At 36.7% G+C, this 19,889-nt stretch overlaps 1 protein-coding gene across 9 annotated transcripts in view; it reads right to left on the bottom strand.

The window, feature by feature from the left end:
• The window catches only part of DOCK7 (dedicator of cytokinesis 7), a 225,956-nt gene that overhangs the window by 184,732 nt on the left and 21,335 nt on the right, over positions 1-19,889 (bottom strand). For all 9 annotated transcript variants that reach the window (XR_014808113.1, XM_021096544.2, XM_021096545.2 and 6 more), the window contains exons 2-4: positions 12,667-12,772; positions 1,508-1,683; positions 1,248-1,316 (exon numbers count right to left, since the gene is read on the bottom strand). Coding sequence is in view for 8 of the 9 variants with exons in the window: in XM_021096544.2 (XP_020952203.2) it covers positions 1,248-1,316; positions 1,508-1,683; positions 12,667-12,772 (351 nt within the window). In the remaining variant the exon portion in view is untranslated. The remainder of the gene's footprint in view (positions 1-1,247; positions 1,317-1,507; positions 1,684-12,666; positions 12,773-19,889) is intronic.

Genomic DNA, 19,889 nt, shown 5'->3' with positions numbered 1-19,889 from the left:
AAAGACTGGAATTATCTGACAGATGAACAATCTTCTTCAGTAATGTCTAAAATCTGGCTATCAAAATACCTATCAAAATTTTAAGTCCATAAAAACATCTCTTCTTTATAAAGGGTAGCAGACTGTGCTTTTATCAGGTCACACTAAAACTAAAAAAGCATGTCAGCAGTATCCCCAAGAGGTATGCTTAGCACAGTATTAAATGCAGTGAAATAAGACAATGGCCATAAGAGCAATACAATAAGCAATTGATACATCATTGCTGCTAGTACATTTTAGCACAGGTAACTTCATTTCTCAAAACTATAATGTCATAACAGAATTTTCCACCACTTTAGTCATTATATTTCCTTTAGAAAAATAAAAAAAGAGTAAGAAGTTTCAAGATAAAGATTCTTCCTAATTATGCAAATTAGTGAAAAAGGAGTTTTATTTCTTAATCTGACTTAACATTTCAAATGCCATCCATTAGAAATATAAATTTGGAGTTCCCATCATAGCACAGCAGAAACAAATCCAACTAGAAACCATGATATTGCGGGTTCGATCTCTGGCCTTGCTCAGTGGGTTAATCCGGCATTGCCATGAGCTGTGGTGTAGGTCACAGACACGGCTAGGATCTGGCATTGCTGTGGCTGTGGCTGTGAGCTGCAGCTCCAATTAGACCCCTAGCCTGAGAACCTCCATATGCCACGGGGGGCGGCCCTAAAAAGCAAAAAAAGAAAAAGAAAGAAATACAAGTTTTGTGATGAAATAAAACATTATTTTTTACAAATACTTACTTGATTGGATGTATGGGTCAAGAACCTCTAAATATTCAATTAATAAAGGGCGAAGACCTTTCAAACAGCTTAATCTGGAAACCTGGCTATTAAATTTAACCTAACCCTTTAAGTTTCGGTAAATTGAATTCTTTTTGAGAAATACAAATTATTCACCAAAATCTACCCATGATTTCCCAAAAGAATCAGACTACAAATCATTATCATTACATATTATTAGTTATTAATGATCTATTTTAATACAGAAAAATAGTATCTCCACGAACCTATTATTTCATAAGGAAAGTAAGTGAAAGTAATTGTAGAACTCCGAAAGAGAAAATATCTATATACAAATGTTCTTCTTTTACTTTTTCAGCTATTTTTTGATGAATTTTCAGGTCTCATAATTAGTACTAATCTCCTTTAGTCCATTTATAGATCCTACTAAGTATTTTTAAATGTTATAATAAACATATAACTTACTTTCTGATCACAATTGCCCAGTCTTCTGTATAACTTCTTATACAATCTCTAACATGTGGATCCATTTCACTATTTTAAAACAAAAAAACATATTTTTTAATTTAGACAGGAAAGCAATGATGTTTGTGAATTTGGCTTCTGTAATCCTATTCATATAATAGAAAACAACAGCACCACAAGAAATAGAATCTAAATAACATAATGGCAAGTAGCCTTTCAATAGTTACACTAAAACCACAAAGAGTTAAATGTCTCCTTACCTTTCTTCAGGTACAGCTGAAACAAGGGTTCTGCAGTCCCTAGGACTATAAACCACTTCAATATCATCTGGAGGGAATTCAATCAAATCCCTTAAAGGCCCAGAATCCACAGCTAAAGGATGAGTAATGAGGTAATCTTCCAAATCCACTGGATCTACTGCTTCAGTAAGGGGCACCTTTACAAAGAGGGGTGAATGTGAGACATGGTAGAAAGGGAGAGGCAGATACAAGGATTTTAAAACTTTAAGAAAAATTATTTTTAAAAATATATATTCTACTTATTATTTGTAAAACATCAATAAATGCAATCATATGTATCCTTGTTCAAAGAGAGAGGAAGATTTCGGCCACAAAGAAAGGAAAGCCATATGAAGACACAGCAAAAAGAGATTTCAAGATCCTGGCCTTAAACATAGAAGTTATGTGGCCATATGCAACCACCAGAATCTAGAAGAGGCAAAAAACTGATAATGAAGGGAGCCTCTGAGAGAGTATGACCTAGCCAAAACCTTGATTTCTGCCCACTGATATTCATTCCAGACTTATGAACTCCAGCACTGTGAAAGAATACACTTATAGGAATTTCCGTCGTGGCTCAGTGGTTAACAAATCCAACTAGGAACCATGAGGTTGAGGGTTCGATCCCTGGCCTTGCTCTGTGGGTTGAGGATCCGGCATTGCTGTGAGCTGTGGTGTGGGTCGCAGACGCAGCTTTGGATCCCTCGTTGCTGTGGCTCTGGTGTAGGCCGGTGGCTACAGCTCCGATAGGACCCCTCGCCTGGGAACCTCCATATGCCGCGGGAGTGGCCCAAGAAATAGCAAAAAAAAAAAAAGAATACACTTATACCAGCCATAAGAAACTAATACACAGACCCTTTTAAAAGTATTATTAGCAATAATAGAATGCTTCTGGTATTCCTTAGCCAAGGTGAAATTATACTCTTTAAGAATACTCTATTTTCTGTCTAATTCAAGAAAGAAAAAACTATTCATGCAAAACTATGAAAGATTATACTGTGCAGTTGTGGATGTGCAGGGAAGAATGTGTTATTTCTCAAGATATTCAGCGTGACAAAAACACTGAGACCTACCTACTGTGCAGGCAAGTATGCATTACTACAAAGAAGGTGCTTTAACCTCTACTTTAGACTGAATAACTAGGTAGAGCAACAACATTTTAAAGACATTAAGCACAATACAGAGTTCTTGTCGTGGCACAGTGGAAACAAATCTGACTAGAAACCCACAGGGTTGCAGGTTAGATCCCTGGCCTTGTTCAGTGCGTTAAAGATCTGGCATTGCCATGAGCTATGGTGTAAGTCGCAGATGCAGCTTTGATCCCACATTGCTGTGGATGTGGCATAGGCCAGCAGCTGTAGCTCTGATTAGACCCCTAGCCTAGGAACCGCCATGTGCCGTGGGTGTGGCCCTAAAAAGCAAAAAATAAAAATAAAAAATAAAAAGATATTAAGATAATGAATATCATATCATAAACACTTAAAAGAGAGTAGCCATTATTATCATTATGTGTTTTCTCATTTAAACCTCTTCCAAACCCTGTAAGTTAGAGATAATTATCATTTCAATTCTATAAATAAAGGCAATTATGCTCAAATAAGTTAACTTCTGAAATAACGACAAAATGATAGAACAAAATTTTAAACTGGTCTTCAAAGCTCTACAATGCATGATTTTCTCTCATACGCATTCTATCTTATCTAGTCTACCAAGTACATGATATGTACTATCATGACGTCCTTAGCAGCATTCCCAATTCATCAGGGAAGGGAAATCTTTTTCAACAATTGTTGCTGGAAAAAAATGGATATCTTTATGGAGGGAAAAATTTATCTCAATCCTTACATCAGAACATGTACAAAAATTAAATTAAGATGGACCACAGACATAAACATCAATACTAAACCTATAAAGCTGCTAGAAAAGAAATATAAGAGAATATCTATCTTCAAAATTTTGGAGTAGTCAAAAGTTTTTCAGCCATGTCACAGGAAAGGGATAATCATAAAAGAAAATTTGATATATCAAAAGACCGTTAAGATCTTATTGAATAAACAAGGTCCTAATGCAAAGCGCAGGGAACTATATTCAATATCCTGTGATAAATCATAATGGAAAAGAATATATATATAGTGTGTGTGTGTGTGTGTGTGTGTGTGTGTACAACTGTGATAAACCATAATGGAGAAGAATATATATATATATATAGTGTGTGTGTGTACAACTGAGTCATTTTGCTGTGTAGCAAAAATTAACACAACATTGCAAATCAACTACACTTCAATAAAATTAAAAAGAAAAAAAAGACAAGAAAATGAATAGGCAAAACACACTCAGAGAAATTATTTACAAAATATATTTAATAAAGGGCTAGCATCTAGAATACATAAAGGCATCCCACACATCATCAAAACAAACCACCCACACAAATAAATGGGCAGGGGTGGGCTGGAGTTGGTAAGACATTCACAAAGGGAGATAGAAGAATGTCCTGTTAGCATATGAAAAAGTGTTCAACATCAAAAGTCATAAGGAAGTACTTCCACTCCTAGGAAGATGGACTAGACATACTTTATTCTTCCCACTAATTACAACTACAAACCCTATACATTATGTATAAAATAAACACAAGAAGGCTCTGAACAGTGGAGAGAAAAAGGCAGACCAACAGGGACCTGAGGACCCAAGGAATAGCACAACAGTGAGTTATCTAAAATTTCTTTTTGCCTTATATGTTCCAGACTTGATTCTATAGAAGCCTACAACCCAGAAACACCAAGGAACACAGGAAAAACAAACACACACAACAAAAGCATGCTCCTCCCAGCTCAAGGACCAAGAGAGCAGCAGCCTAGCAAAATAGAAAACTGCTGGATAATAACCACCCTACTCCAGCCAAATGTCACACGAAAAACTTTAATCCCACCCATATCCATACCAATAAAGGCCAAATGAGGGGGCCTGACTTCACATTCACCAAAAAACAAGGCATTCCAATACTCCCACCAGCATGACGTCAGAGTAGGGAGCTGAAGTTTTCATTATCTACTGGAAGGTAATGAGTGTCCCACCCCCCCCCCACAGAATCAGTGGGGATGATATAGGAATCTGGATATCCATTCCTATGCAGTGGTAACAAGGAACTCCTTCCCCTTGCTGCTGTAACAGTTTCAGATGAGGTCTGCATATAATTTAATATCTATAGGGTAAAGAGACATAAAGTACATAGGATTGCAACACTTCACTCGACCCTGTTAAAAATATCAAAGCAGTAATGTGAGAGGTTATGTATATGTAATAACTTAAGCAATCACTAAAAAGGCTATACAAAGATAAGCACTCAACAAACTATAGAAAAATCAAAATAGAATTCTAAAAAAATGTTCAGGTAACCTAAAGGAAGACAGAAAAAAAGAAACTAGAGAAACAAGAGGCAAAGAGAACAAACAAAAATAAAATGGCTGATTAAAGCCCTAGCAGAATGATGGTAACATTAAATGCAAATGGTCTACAGACACCACTATAAAGACAAGAACTTGGCAGAATGGATTGAAAACCATTATGTACCTATATGGTACACAAAAACTCATTTAAATAAGACAATATAGGAAACTGAAAATAGAAGGGTGGAAAAAGATATACCACATGTATATTAATCAAAAGAAAGCAGAAGTGGCTATATTAATACCAGTAAAGTATTCTGACTTCAGTGCAAAAAAAGGCACTGATAAAGAGGAACATTACCCGATGATAACAGCTATGATCCGTAGCAATCTTAAATGTGCATGTAATAAACAAAAGTTATAAACTATGTGAAGCAAAAACTGATAGAACTGAAAGCAGAAATAAGATATATCTACAGTTACATTTGATTTGGAGACCTCATCAAGACCACTCTCTCTCTCTCAACAACTCAAAAGAAAACCAGACAGAAAACCAACAAGGACATGGTGAAATTCAACAGCACCATCAGCCAACAGGATCTAATTGACATTTATAGAAGAGTTCACCCAATGACAACAAAGGCCCAAAAAGTCAATACCAGGATAGACTATATCCTGAACCCTAAAATAAACCTCCACAAATTTAAAAGAACTGAAATCAGAGTGTAACCTCTGACCTTAATGAAATCAAACTAGAAATTAGCAACAGAAAGCTAAGGGCAAAACCTCTAAGCACTGGGAAACTAAACACAATTCCAAATAATCCATGAGTCATAGAAGTCTAAATAGTCAAATTTTAAAATTATATTGAACTAAATGAAAATACATAACAAAATTAGTAGGATTGAGGAAAATGCAAATCAATAACACAAGATACTACTTCACACCCATTATGATGGCTATTACCAAAAAACAGAAAATAACAAGTGTAGGAGAGGATATAGAGAAATTGGAAATCTTAGGCACTGCTGGTAGGACTATAAAATGGAACAGCTGCTGTGGAAAACAATTTGGTAGTTCTGAAAAAAAAACAATTACTAAAACATACAGAATTATCCTATGATCCACCAGTGCCACTTCCAGTACATACACTTAAAAATAGAGATTCAAACAGATATTTGCACACTCATGTTCACAGCAGCATCATTATCAATAGCCAGAAGGTGAAAACAAACCAATGTCCATCAACAGATGAATGGATAAACAAAATGTGTTACACACATACAATGGCATATTATTCAGCCTTAAAAAATGAAATTCCAACACAATGCTACAACAAGGATGAATCTTGAAGACATGCTGAGTGAAACAAGCCAAACACAAAAAGACAAATAGCATATTATTCCACTTATATGAGGTACATATAATACACAAATTCAGAGAGCCAGGAAATAGAATAGAGGTTACTGGGGGTTGGGAGGACAGGGTAATATGAATATTGTTTAATGAATATAGAGTTTCAGTTTGGGCTAATTGAAAAGTTCCTGGAGTTCCCTTGTGGTGCAACAGATTAAGTAAAGATCAAGCATTGTCACTACAGGGGCTCAGACAGCTGCTGTGGTGCAGGTTTGATCCCTGGCCCAGGAACTTCCACATGCCATAGGTGTGGCCAAAGGAAAGGAAGGAAAAAAGAAAAGTTCTGGAAATGGATAGTGGTGATGGATAGCAGTGATAGTTGCACAACAGTGTGAATGTACTTAATGCCACTGGACTATACACTTAAAAATGGTTAAAGGGGAGTTCCCTGGTGGCCTAACAATTAAGGACTCGGTGTTGACACTGCTATGGCTCAGGTTTGATCCCTGGCAACTTCCACATGCTGAGGGTGCAGCTAAAAAAAAAAAGAAAAGAAAAGAAAGAAATGGTTAAACTGATAATTTTTTTTTTTTTTTTGGTTTTTTGCTTTTTAGGGCCACACTCAGGCATATGGAGGTTCCCAGGCTACAGGTCAAATCAGAGCTATAGCTGCCAGCCTACACCACAGCCACAGCAACGACAGATCTGAGCCACGTCTGCAACCTACACCACAGCTCACAGCAACACCAGATCCTTAACCCACTGAGTGAGGCCAGGGAATGAACCCTCAACCTCATGGTTCCTAGTCAGATTCATTTCCACTGCACCACAATGGGAACTCCAGAATTTTACTTTTTTTTTTGCAATAAATTTTATGTGATGTATATTTTACAACATAAAATTTAAATGAGCATTTTTTAAAAACTTTGTAAGTCAATGCCTATCCACCTAACCATTATTTCTGGGGCAATACATCATTTTTTAGTATTCAAATTGTCACAAATGAATACTCAATGAAAACAATGACAAAAGCTGGGAGTCCTCATGTATGTCTAATTCAAAAGTGACCTTTCCTCAAAGAAGGACAAACCATACCAAGAGTAAGAGTTAGGGTATGGGAGAAAGCCTAAAAAAACACTAAATCATAGATATGATACATGATCTTGTTTTCCAAACTCACACAGAAAGCCAATGGCTTTCTAGGTGTAATATTAGCTAGACTTGGAGCAAGGAAATAAATTTATTTTTACAACAATTGTCTCCATTCTCTCTTCTTCCCATCAGAGAAAACTGCCTAGGTTAGTTGTGGGAGTAAGGATAAGCTGCTTACAACTATAAATTATTTTGCAAGACTCCAAAGAAAGATCCTGTACTTACAGATACAAAGGAAAACTGCCTAGGTTAGTTGTGGGATGTAAGGATAAGCTGCTTACAACTATAAATTATTTTGCAAGACTCCAAAGAAAGATCCTGCACTTACAGATACAAAGGAAGAAATTGCAACATGATTATATAACAGAGTGTGACTGGGCAGTAATGACAACAAGAAGCACAGGCAATGTGAGGCACTATCTTACTTCAACTATCACTGCCCTGGAATTTTGACTGATGTGTTTAATGTTAAGATCTCTTTCAATCCCTTCTGGTGTGCTATCAAAATTCTGATATTTGATTAGTGGTTATTCTGGGCCAGAGGGAAGAGGGATAAAAGGGTAATAGACAAAGAGTTTCTTTCTAAGGAGATAATGATGTTTTTAATTGACTGTTGTGATGGTTGCACATACATTAAATCCACTGAATTGTAAATTAAGTGGGTGAATTGTATGGTATGTCAAATAAACCTGAAAAAAAAAAAGTTTAACCAGAATCCAATCAGATACAGGAAATACAGAAGATAGAGAAACAAGTCTACCAGGAAGAAATTTCAAAAAAGTTGAACCAGAATCTAATCAGTTATAGGAAATACAGGAGATAGAGAAACAAGTCTATAAGGAAGTAAAGATAAAATCCAAAAAAGCAAGAAATTCTGTAAGACAATTAATCCAATTTCCTCAACAAGTCAATGGCATAAAAACAAAGTTAAAAGTTGGGGGAGGGAGTAGTATTCCATTGTGTGTGTGTGTGTGAGTGTGTGTGTGTGAGTGTGCGTGTGTGTGTGTGTGCGTGTGTGTGTGTGTGTGTGTGTGTGTGTGTGTGTATAATATACCACCTCTTCTTTATCCATTCATCTGTTGATGGACACTTAAGTTGCTTCCATATCTTGGCTACTGTGAATAACTGTTATGAACACTGGAGTGCATGTATCTTATCAAATCAGTGTTTTGGTTTTCTTTGGATAAATACCTAGAAGCAGAACTGCTGGGTCACATGGTAGTTCTACTTTCAGTTTTTTGAGGAACCTCTGTACTGTTTTCCACAGGGGCTACACCACTTTACACTCCCACCAATGCGGCACAAAGGTTCCCTTTTCTCCACATCTTCCCAATGCTTGTTATCTCTTGCCTTCTTGATGATAACCATTCTAACGTGTGAGGTAATATCTTATTGCAGTTTTAATTTGCATCTCCCTGTTAGTGATGTTGAGCACCTTTTCATGTATCTGTTGGTCATTTGGATGACTTTTTTGGAAAAATGTCTATTTAGTTCTTCTGCCCATTTTTTTAATTGGATTGTTTGTCTTTGTTATTGAGTTGTACAAGTTCTTTATATATTTTGGCTATTAACCCCTTATCTGATATTTGATTTGCAAAATGTTTTTCTCCCATAGCTTGCTTGTCTTTTCATTTTGTTAATTGTTTCTTTTGCTATGAAAAAGCTTTTAAAATGTGATATAATCCCAATTTGTTGCTTTTTGCTTTTGGTGTTTGTACCTTTGGCGTCATAAAAAAAAAAAAAATCATCTCTAAGACCAGTATTAAGGAATTTCTTCTCTACATTTTCTTCTAAGAGTTTTACAGTATCAGGTCTTATGGTTAAGACTTTGATCCATTTCATGATAATTTTTGTGAGTGGTGTTAGATAAAGGACCAAATCCATTGCTCTGCATGTTTTTATCTAGTTTTCCCAACACGATTTGTTGAAGACACTACCCTTTCCCCACTGGATGTTCTTGCCTTCCTTGTAGAGTATTAGCTGACCATATAAGCAATGGCATGGATGGATTTGGGGGGGTATCATTTTTAGTGAAATAAGTCAGACAGAGAGACAAATATTTTACAATATCACTTATATGTGGAATCTAGAAAATGAAACAAATTAATGAATATAACAAAAGAGAAACAGACACAGATAGAATAAACTAACCAGCTACCAGTTGGGTGGGGGGGTAGCAAGATAGGGATAGAAATTTTAAGAGGTACAAATTAGTGTGTATAAAAGAAATGTGTTACAAGGATATACTGTATAGCAAAGGCAAAGTAGCCAGTATTTCACAGTAGGTATGAACTGAGTACAACCTTTAAAAAGAATGAACTACTGTGCTATACAACTGAAACTTATTTAATATTGTGAATCAGCCATACTTCAATTTAAAAAAAAAAAAAGGTTAGAGGAGGGAGAAACAGCCCCCCCCCTTTTAAACATAAGTGATCTAAGATCAAAATCTATCTGTGGATTTTGTTTGATCCCAATTTGAATAAACCAACTACAAAAAGATATGTGCAAAATAATTGAGAAAATTTAACATCCACTGATATTAGATGATACCTAGAACTACGTACAGCTAATTTTGTTAAGAGTGATAATAGCATTGAGGTTAAATTTTAAGATGTCAATGTTTATACCATGCTGTGTATGTTTGAAGATTTCCATAATTTAAAAAGAACTTCTTCAGAGAGAGTACAAGAAGACAAGTTGATGTCAGCCAACTCTGACAACCCCTGGAAATAATTTTGTTGCAAAGAAGAGCAAAGAAATACTGGAGGTTGGAGAACGATGAGAAAGTGGGACAAAAAAGCAGGATTTTTTTAAAGTGGGAGAAATAATAGCATGTTTGTATACTGATGGGAATGATCCAGTAGAGAGAAAAAGTGATGATATAAAAAAGAAGGGAGGGAGTTCCCATCGTGGCTCAGTGGTTAATGAATCCGACTAGGAACCATGAGGTTGCAGGTTCAATCCCTGGCCTCGCTCAGTGGGCTGAAGATCTAGTGTTGCCGTGAGCTGTGGTGTAGGTCGCAGATGCGGCTCGGATCCTGCATTGCTGTGGCTCTGGTGTAGGCCAGTGGCTACAGCTCCGATTCGACCCCTAGCCTGGGAACCTCCATATGCCGCAGGTGCAGCGCTAGAAATAACAACAACAACAAAAAAAAAGATGAAAAAGAAGGGAGAATTCCAAAGTACTGTATTTGGGTGATTGAGAGAAAGTGGGATCTAGTTTGCTAGCGGTTATCTACAGTAACTGCAGATAAATAGGCAACATGAGTACAGATGATGAAAGGTGAATACACAAGGTGGTAAGAATATGTAGAAGTCCCTTCTGACTACTCAATTTTCTCAGTGAAAGAGGAACTCAAATCATCCTAAGAATGAAAGAGAAACGAGCAATCAGAGTTTTAAAGAAAGAGTAGGAGGCATGAAATGAGTCAACTAAAATCGCGGGAGAATGAAGAGACTGGCAATGTTAAAGCCTTCATGAATTAGTGGTCATAAATTTAAAGTGAGACCAATCAATGGGACTGTGTTTTCCTCCAGCCACACTCAGCTGCACGAGTACACGTATGAAGTAAATAAGCAGAAGGTTGGAGTTAAAAAGCACTGAGATTTTGTCACTGGCATGAGAAGTTAAAGAAGTCAAGGGTACATACAAGAGAGTAATTATAATGATCAACAAAGAATTTAATTTTGGTTAAGACGAGAAAAGAGGACATCAAGGGGTGAGAGAAAGAAAAAATTTAGTAGGATCAAGTATCGTCGGTCCAAGTGGGGTTGAAGGACAGTTGGAGTCAGAGAACCAGAACGAGAGATCAAGAAAGATAAGAAGTGGTAGTGAGAGAACAAGAGGCATAAAACTGAGATTACAGTTATTCAAAACAACTAAGTCTGGGGTATGACTATGGGAGTGAATAGTTAAGGTGTAACACAGGATACAGGAAATCATTAGAAAGGAGGAGGTCAAGACACGGAGAGGGTATTAGAAGACTCATCTCCATGGACATGGACGTCACCAAGAAATCTATACATTCTAAAACTTCTCCAATCAACATGTTGATGTTGCTAAAAATAAACTCCATGTTTTAAAATTCCAGTAACACAAACATTAGCAACAAACATGTCATTAAAAGCCAATCAGGAGTTCCCGTCATGGCTCAGTGGTTAATGAATCCGACTGGGAACCATGAGGTTGCAGGTTCAGTCCCTGGCCTTGCTCTGTGGGTTGGGGATCCAGCGTTGCCGTGAGCTGTGGTGTAGGCTGCAGACACAGCTTGGATCCCGAGTTGCTGTGGCTCTGGCGTAGGCCAGTGGCTACAGCTCCGATTCGACCCCTGGCCTGGGAACCTCCATATGCTGTGGGAGCGGCCCAAGAAATGGCAAAAAGACAAAAAAAAAAAAAAAAGAATAAGGGTGATGGTCACACAACCGTGAATATACTACAAGCCATTGGACTGTATGCTTTAAGTGGATGAATGATAGGGTATATGATTTATACCTCAATAAAAAAAAAACATGGAAAAAAAAAAAAGCCAATCAAACTATTAGGCTCTGGCACACACTGTTTGTTCAACAATCAGTACCGTTTCATAGCTAAATGAAAAGTGTTCACGTAACTTCACCCAAGTCATTCTTAACTACTTTTTTAGTTTTTGACAAATGGAGATATGTTTTTAATTAATATTCCTGCTATAACTAATAAGTATCAATTTTCATCAAAAGTGATTATCCTCATGCCAATCTCTCTGATAAGAAAACATCCATTTATGTCTCTGATACTGGCTTAAAGCAGTAACTATATATAACTATGCATCTCTCTCACCCTCTGTGTGTGTGTGAGTGTGTGTATGTGCGTGCATACATATTCCTTTCTATTAAAGGATAGATAATAATGCAAATCTACATAATTATTTAATAATTATTTTAATACCTATTACCTATTATTTCTAGAATAGCTTCCTAAATTTTCACATGATGAATCACCTGGGGTCTGGGATATTCTAATTGTAAAATTCCAGAGTTGACTAAATCCTGAATATAAAGTTTCAAAACTGACTAGGAAATTAATACTTCCATAACACGTCCTAATGCTCCCCTAACTCAAATTTCAGGAAAGAGTAAGTTAGCAACAAGTAAGGTTGTTAGGGAGACTAGTGATGGAACCCAATCTCCTGGCTCTGATTATTCCACTCTTTGTGGATGGCCTTCTTGGAATACAAGAGTAACATGCCACATTTTAAATATGCTACTTACTGTGGTGTGATGGGATATATTGCCAACAATGTTGAGGTTTTTGAGCAGCTGGGGAGAACCACTGTACTGTCCAGAGATCTGCTTCCTTACTTCAGCAGCCACAGTTCTACAGCAAAACAAAGCAAATACATTCTTTTTAAAAAGAAGACAACCTAGTTTAAAATAAGAGAAAGCTGAGTTCCTGCTTTGGCCCAATGGTAACAAACCCGACTAGTATCCATGAGGTCATGGGTTCAATCCCTGACCTTGCTCAGTAGGTTAAGGATCCAGCATTGCCATGAGCTGTCGAGTGGGTCGCAGATGTGGCTCGGATCTCGCATTGCTGCAGTTATGGTGTTGGCTGGCAGCTACAGCTCCGATTTGACCCCTAGCCTGGGAACTTGCATGTACAACACATGCAGCCCTTAAAAGCAAATAAATAAGTAAATAACAGAAAGCTAAGTATATTAAAAATTCATGTAAGAACAATAAAACCTCAGCATATCAATAAGGCTATAAAAGTATAAGATAGTTTGGTAAATACTGCCTGTAGTTACAGTAGAACATCTTTATAATGCTGACGCAGAGTACAAGAACGACAGTCAACTTACATAAGGCTTTTCTTTCTTTTTTTTTTTTTTTTTGGTTGAACCTGAGACATGTGGAAGTTCCTGGGCCAGGGACTGAACCCATGCAACAGCAGTGACAGTGGTGAATCCATAACCCATTGAGCCACCAGGGAACTCCTAATTCTAAAATACTTCATAAGCAAATCAACAAATTGCAAAAATTAGGAAGAAAAACACTCTTCTTTTCTTTCTATTAGTACTAGCTCATTTATTTCCCAGAAAACTATTCTCTATTTCTACTTAATTAAAAAAATGTCTTTATACTCTGGCATGAATAGCTTTCCATAATCTGACCCTAATCACCTTTTCAGCCTTATATACCCTTTCCCAAATTCTTCTAAATGAACATGAATTGCTTTCTAGAATGCTGTTTCTCTCCTATATCAACAAATTTGACCCTTAACTAGTTTTCTAACGCAAAACTAAAATGACAAAACTTCCATACAAATTTCTTGACCCACAATAGCTGAATGTAATACCACCCTTCTTTAAAACTCTTTGAGCATTTATTACAACTTGACATTTTCCTCCTTCCTAATTTTTTCCACATTTAGGCATGCCCTATATAAACAGAGGCGGCAGTCTCATTCATTGCTGTTTTCCCTAAAATATTTAGCATGTGGCACGTATAAACATGGAAATGAAATACCTATGAAATATATGGTGTTCCTGAATTTATTGACAAATGGAGTAAATCACAAAGGCATTACCATAAATAACTTGACCAAACAAGTATTTATTTGAATCAGGATTAGAGTCTAGAAACTCCATGATTTCAAATTGGTTGTTGACCCTTGGAAGCATACTAGTATTTCAAACTTGCTTAAAAGAGTGGTTTTAAGGCATAGAACTAAGCGCAACAAATTTAAAAGTATAGAATAATATAGAAATTATTTCAAGCATGTTCCCTGACCACAATGGCATGAAACTAGAAATCAACTACAGGAAAAGATTTCTATAGTTGAGAAAAAACTGACTACATAGGGACTAAACAACATGCTACTAAAAAACAAATGGGTCAACAAGATCAAAAGCCAAATTTAAAAATGCCTCAAGACAAATGACAATGAAAACGCAACCATCCAAAATTTATGGGATGCCACAAAAGCGTTCTAAGAAGGAAGTTCATAGCAATACAGGCCTTCCTCAAAAGAGAAGAAAAATCTCAAATCGAAAGCTTAACCTACCACCTAAAAGAATTAGAAAAAAGAACAAACAAAACCTAAAGTCAGCAGAAGGAAGGAAATCATAAAGATCAGAGGAGAAATCAATAAAATAGGGATTAAAAAAAAAACAGCAGGAAAAAAAATCAATAAAACCAAGAGCTGGTTCTTTGAAAGGGTAAACGAAATTGACAAACCTCTGGCCAGACTCACCAAGAAGAAGGGAGAGAGAACCCAAATAAAATAAGAAATGAAAAAGAAGAAAAATCACAATGGATACTACAGAAATACCAAAAGCCATAAAAGAATACTACGAATAATTGCATGCCAACAAATTTGACAAACTAGAAGAAATGGACATATAGAACACCAAAACTGAATCGAGAAGAAATAGATCATTTGAACAGACCCATCACTAGAAATAAAATTAAATATGTAATAAAAACACTCCCTACAAATAAAAGTCCAGGACCAGAGGGCTTCTCAAGCAAATTCTACCAAACATATAAAGATAAACTTATACCCATCCTTCTTAAATGTTAAAAAAAAGACTGAAGGAGTTCCCGTCGTGGCTCAGTGGTTAACGAATCCAACTAGGAACCATGAGGTCGCGGGTTCGGTCCCTGCCCTTGCTCAGTGGGTTAACAATCCGGTGTTGCTGTGAGCTGTGGTGTAGGTTGCAGACACGGCTCGGATCCCACATTGCTGTGGCTCTGGTGTAGACTAGTGGCTACAGCTCCGATTAGACCCCTAGCCTGGGAACCTCCATATGCCGCGGGAGCGGCCCAAGAAATGGCAAAAAGACAAAAAAAAAAAAGACTGAAGAAGAAGGAATACTCCATCACCCTAATACCAAAATCAGAAAAAATACTACTAAAAAAAATTATAAGCCAATATCTTTGATGCATATAAATGCAAAAATTCTCAACAAAAATTTACCCAAGTCCAACAACTATAAAAAAGATCATACACCACAACCAAGTGGGATTTGCCCCAAGTTCACAAGGATGGTTCAACAAACTCAAATCAATCAATGTCATACACCACGTTAACAAAAGTCAAAAACCACATGATCATCTCAACAGATGCAGAAAAAGCATTTGACAAAATCCAACATCCATTCATGATAAAAACTCTTACCAGAATGGGTATAGAGGGAACATAACATAATAAAAGCCATTTATGACAAACCCACAACCAATATAATACTCAACAGAGAAAAGCTGAAAGCCTTCTCACTAAGATCTGGATCAATACAAGGATGTCCACTCTTTCCACTTTATTCAATATAGAAGTCCTAGCCATGGCAATCAGACAAACTAAAGAAATAAAAGGTATCCAAAATGGAAGAAAAGAGGTAAAACTGTCACTATATGCAGTATCACTACATGATACAATATACAGAAAGCCTTAAAAGATGCCACACAAAAAGTACTTGAACTGATTAATGAATTCAGCAAAGCAGCAGGATATAAGATAAACATTCAGAAACTGGTTGCACTTCTGTATACTAACAATGAAATATTGAAAAGGAGTATAAAAATATAATACTTTTTTTTTTGTCTTTTTAGGACCACACCCCTAGGTATATGGAGGTTCCCAGGCTAGGGTTTGAATAGGAGATGCAGGTGCTGGCCTACACCACAGCCATAGCAATGCCAGAGCCAAGCCACATCTGCGACCTACACCAGAGCTCATGGCAACACTGGATCCTTAACCCACTGAGCAAGGCCAGGGACTGAACCTGCATCCTCATGGATACTAGTCAAATTTTTTCTGCTGAGCCACAACAGGAACTCCAAAATATAAAATACCTTTTAAAATTGCACCCCCCCCAAAAAATTAAATACCTACAAATAAAACTAACCAAGGAGGTGAAAGACTTATATGCTGAGAACTATAAAACATTATCAAGGAAATTAAAGATGATTCAAAGAAATGGAAAGGTATTCCATGCTCCTGGATTGGAAGAATTAATAGTTTAAAATGGCCATATTACCCAAAGCAATCTACAGATTCAATGCAATCCCTAACAAATTACCCCTGACATTTTTCACAGAACTAGAACAAACAATCCAAAAATACACAGAGAACCATAAAAGACCCAGAATTGCCAAAGCAATCCTGAGGAACAAAAACCAAGCAGGAGGCATAACTCTCCCAGCTACAGTAATCAAGGCAGTGTGGTACTGGTACCAAAACAGACATACAGACCAACAGAACAGAATAGAGAGCCCAGAAATAAACCCGGACACCTACAATCAATTAATCTTCAACAAAGGAGAAAAGAACATAAAATGGGGAAAAGACAGTCTCTTCAGCATGTAGTGCTAGACGGCTACATATAAGTCAATGATATTAGAAGACACCCTCACACCATACACAAAAATAAACTCAAAATGGCTTGAAGACTTAAACATAAGACAAGACATCATAAAACTCCTAGAAGAGAACATAGGCAAAACATTCTCTAACATCAATTGTTTTCTTAAGTCAGTCTCCCAAGGCAATAAAAATAAAAACAAAAATAAACCAATGGGACCTAATCAAATTTTACAAGCTTGTGCACAGCAAAGGAAACCATTAAATAAATAAATAAATAAATAACTTGCAGAATGGGAGAAAATAGTTGCAAACCAACAAGGGGTTGATCTCCACAATATACAAACTCTTCATACAACTCAACAGCAAAAAAACAAAAAACAAAAACAAATAAACAATCCAATTGAAAAATGGGCAGAAGACCTAAATAGACATTTCTCCAAAGAAAACATACAGATGGCCAACAGGCACATGAAAAAATGCTCAACATCACTAATTACTAGAGAAATGCAAATCAAAACTACAATGAAGTACCACCTCACACCCATCAGAATGGTCATTAACAAGTCAACAAATATATTCTGGAGAGAGTGTGGAGAAAAGAGAACCCCCCTGCACTGCAGGTAGAAATGTAAATTGGGGAGTTCCTGTCGTGGCGCAGTGGTTAATGAATCCGACTAGGAACCATGAGGTTGCGGGTTCAGTTAACGATCCGGCGTTGCCGTGAGCTGAGCTGTGGTGTAGGTTGCAGACGCGGCTCGGATCCCGCGTTGCTGTGGCTCTGGCGTAGGCCGGCGGCTACAGCTCCGATTCAACCCCTAGCCTGGGAACCTCCATATGCCTCGGGAGCGGCCCAAGAAATAGCAACAACAACAACAACAACAAAAAGACAAAAGACAAAAGACACACACACACACACACAAAAAGCAATGTAAATTGGTACAACTGTTGTAGAAAACCAACAGAAAACTAAATACAGAGCTATCATATGACCCAGCAATCCCATTCCTGGGCATCTATCCAGATAAAACTTTCATTCAAAAAGATATATGCACCCTTGTGTTCACTGCAGCACTATTCACAATAGCCAAGACATGGAAACAACCTAAATGCCCATCAAAAGAGGAATGGCTTAAGAAGATGTGGTATATATACACAATGGACTACTACTCAGCCATCAGAAGAACAAAATAATGCCATTTGCAGCAACATGATGGAACTAGAGGTTTTCTACTAAGTGAAGTAAGTCTGAAAGAAAAAGACAAATACCATATGATATCACACATACGTGGAATCTAAAATATGGCAGAGATGAACATACCTACAGAACAGACATAGACACAGAGACATGGAAAGCAGACTTGTGGTTCCCAAGGCGGAGGGAAAAGGAGTGGGATGGACTGGGAGTTAGTAGATGCAAACCATTATACTTAGAATGGATAAGCAATGAGGTCCTGTTGTATAACACAGGGAACTATATCCAATGACTTGTGGTATAACATGATGGAAGTTAATATGAGAAAAATGAATATGTGTATATATACATGTGTGTGTATGACTGAGTCACTTTGCTGTACAGCAGAAATTGAGAACACTGTAAATCAATTACAATAAAAAAATTTAAAAATAAATATTTCTAAAACTAAAATATTTCAGACATTCAAATGACTCTATAGCTCATTAATCTCTATATTCCTTAGATGTCACAAAATTTTTAAATCAAAATATTCACATCTTAAATCCAGTAACTAAATAACTTTTTCACAATAACATTTTTACTAAGTAAAAAAATTTAACTCAAGAACAGAAAATAAAGAAGAGTCCCCTGATGGTCTACTGGTTAGGATTCTGTGCTTTCACCACTGCCACCCAAGTTCAATCCCTGGTCTGGGAGCTGAGATCCCATATCAAGCCACTGTACACCTTGGCCAAATCAAATAAACGAAATGAAATAAAGCCAATTATCGATAGATTTTGTTCGATTATTTTCCTGATGTCAATATCTAACCTCCACCCTCTGATCATCAACTGGCCAGTTCTCTATTTTATAAAACTTGTCTTTAATTCTTTTCTAAAAAATAAGCTCTACTTTTTCCCTACCATCCCATTGCACATAGAGTGAAACAGACCTACTGACCTCACTTCTGGGCCAGCTTGATGATACTTTTGCTCTGGACTGTTCTCAAATTAATTGTTTAATTCAGAGCCCTGAACATCTTAGTGTCCATTTGAATTTCCAGTTGAATTTTCAGACCATCTCATTTTCCAAAAATTATCTTAATATATAATTCTTTTGCCTTCTTCTTCTCCTCTATAACCCCTTCCTTTTTCACATTCTGTCATTACACACACACATAACCCCTGAGCACTGTTATGAGCTGATTATTCAACTAGAAATTTTTGATACCAAGGTAAAAGAGCTATCATTTTTTAAGGTTCAAGATACTGAATTAGCTCAACTTTTTCTTTATGGCTGACTTAAAGCACTTGAAATCATATTTGTGTTTTATGAAAGGCTCACTTGTTATCCATAAATGCCAAACTTGGAAGCTTATCCGTAAATGGATAAACAAGCTATGCTACAGTCATACAATGGAACATTATTCAGCATTAAAAAGAAATGTGCTATTCAGCCAAAAAAAAAAAAAAAAAGAGGGAGAGAGACAGAGAACCTGAAAAGAGTATGGCTAGGTAAAAGAAGCCAACCTGAAAAAGCTACAAAACTGTATGGAATCCAAGCATATGACATTCTGGAAAAGGCAAAACTATAGAGAGAGAGAAAAAAAAGAAAAAACAGGTTGCCAGGGGCTGGAGGGAGGAAGGAAAAAAGACATGAATAAGTAATGCACAGGGGAGTTTTAGGCAGGGAAATTATTCTGTATGATACTATCATGATGGATACCTATCATTACACATTTGTCAAAACCCATAGAATGTACAAGACAAAGAGAAAACCTAAGGAAATCTATGGACTTTAATTAATAATAATGTATTAATATTGGCTTATCAATTATAATAAATGTACCACACCACACAAGATGTTAATAATAGAGGCAACTTGGGAACATGGGAACTCTTTGTACTTTCTACTCTCCTATAAACCTAAATCCGCTCCCCCAAAGTCTATTAA

This window comes from Sus scrofa, chromosome 6, assembly GCF_054392235.1.
Source record: "Sus scrofa isolate SSC_HxYL_T2T_F1_AM1 chromosome 6, Sscrofa_HxYL_maternal_Yorkshire_Landrace_v2.0, whole genome shotgun sequence".
NCBI lineage: Eukaryota > Metazoa > Chordata > Mammalia > Artiodactyla > Suidae > Sus > Sus scrofa.
Note: the sequence above shows the minus strand (reverse complement) of the source record. Positions and strands in the feature narration are given on the sequence as shown.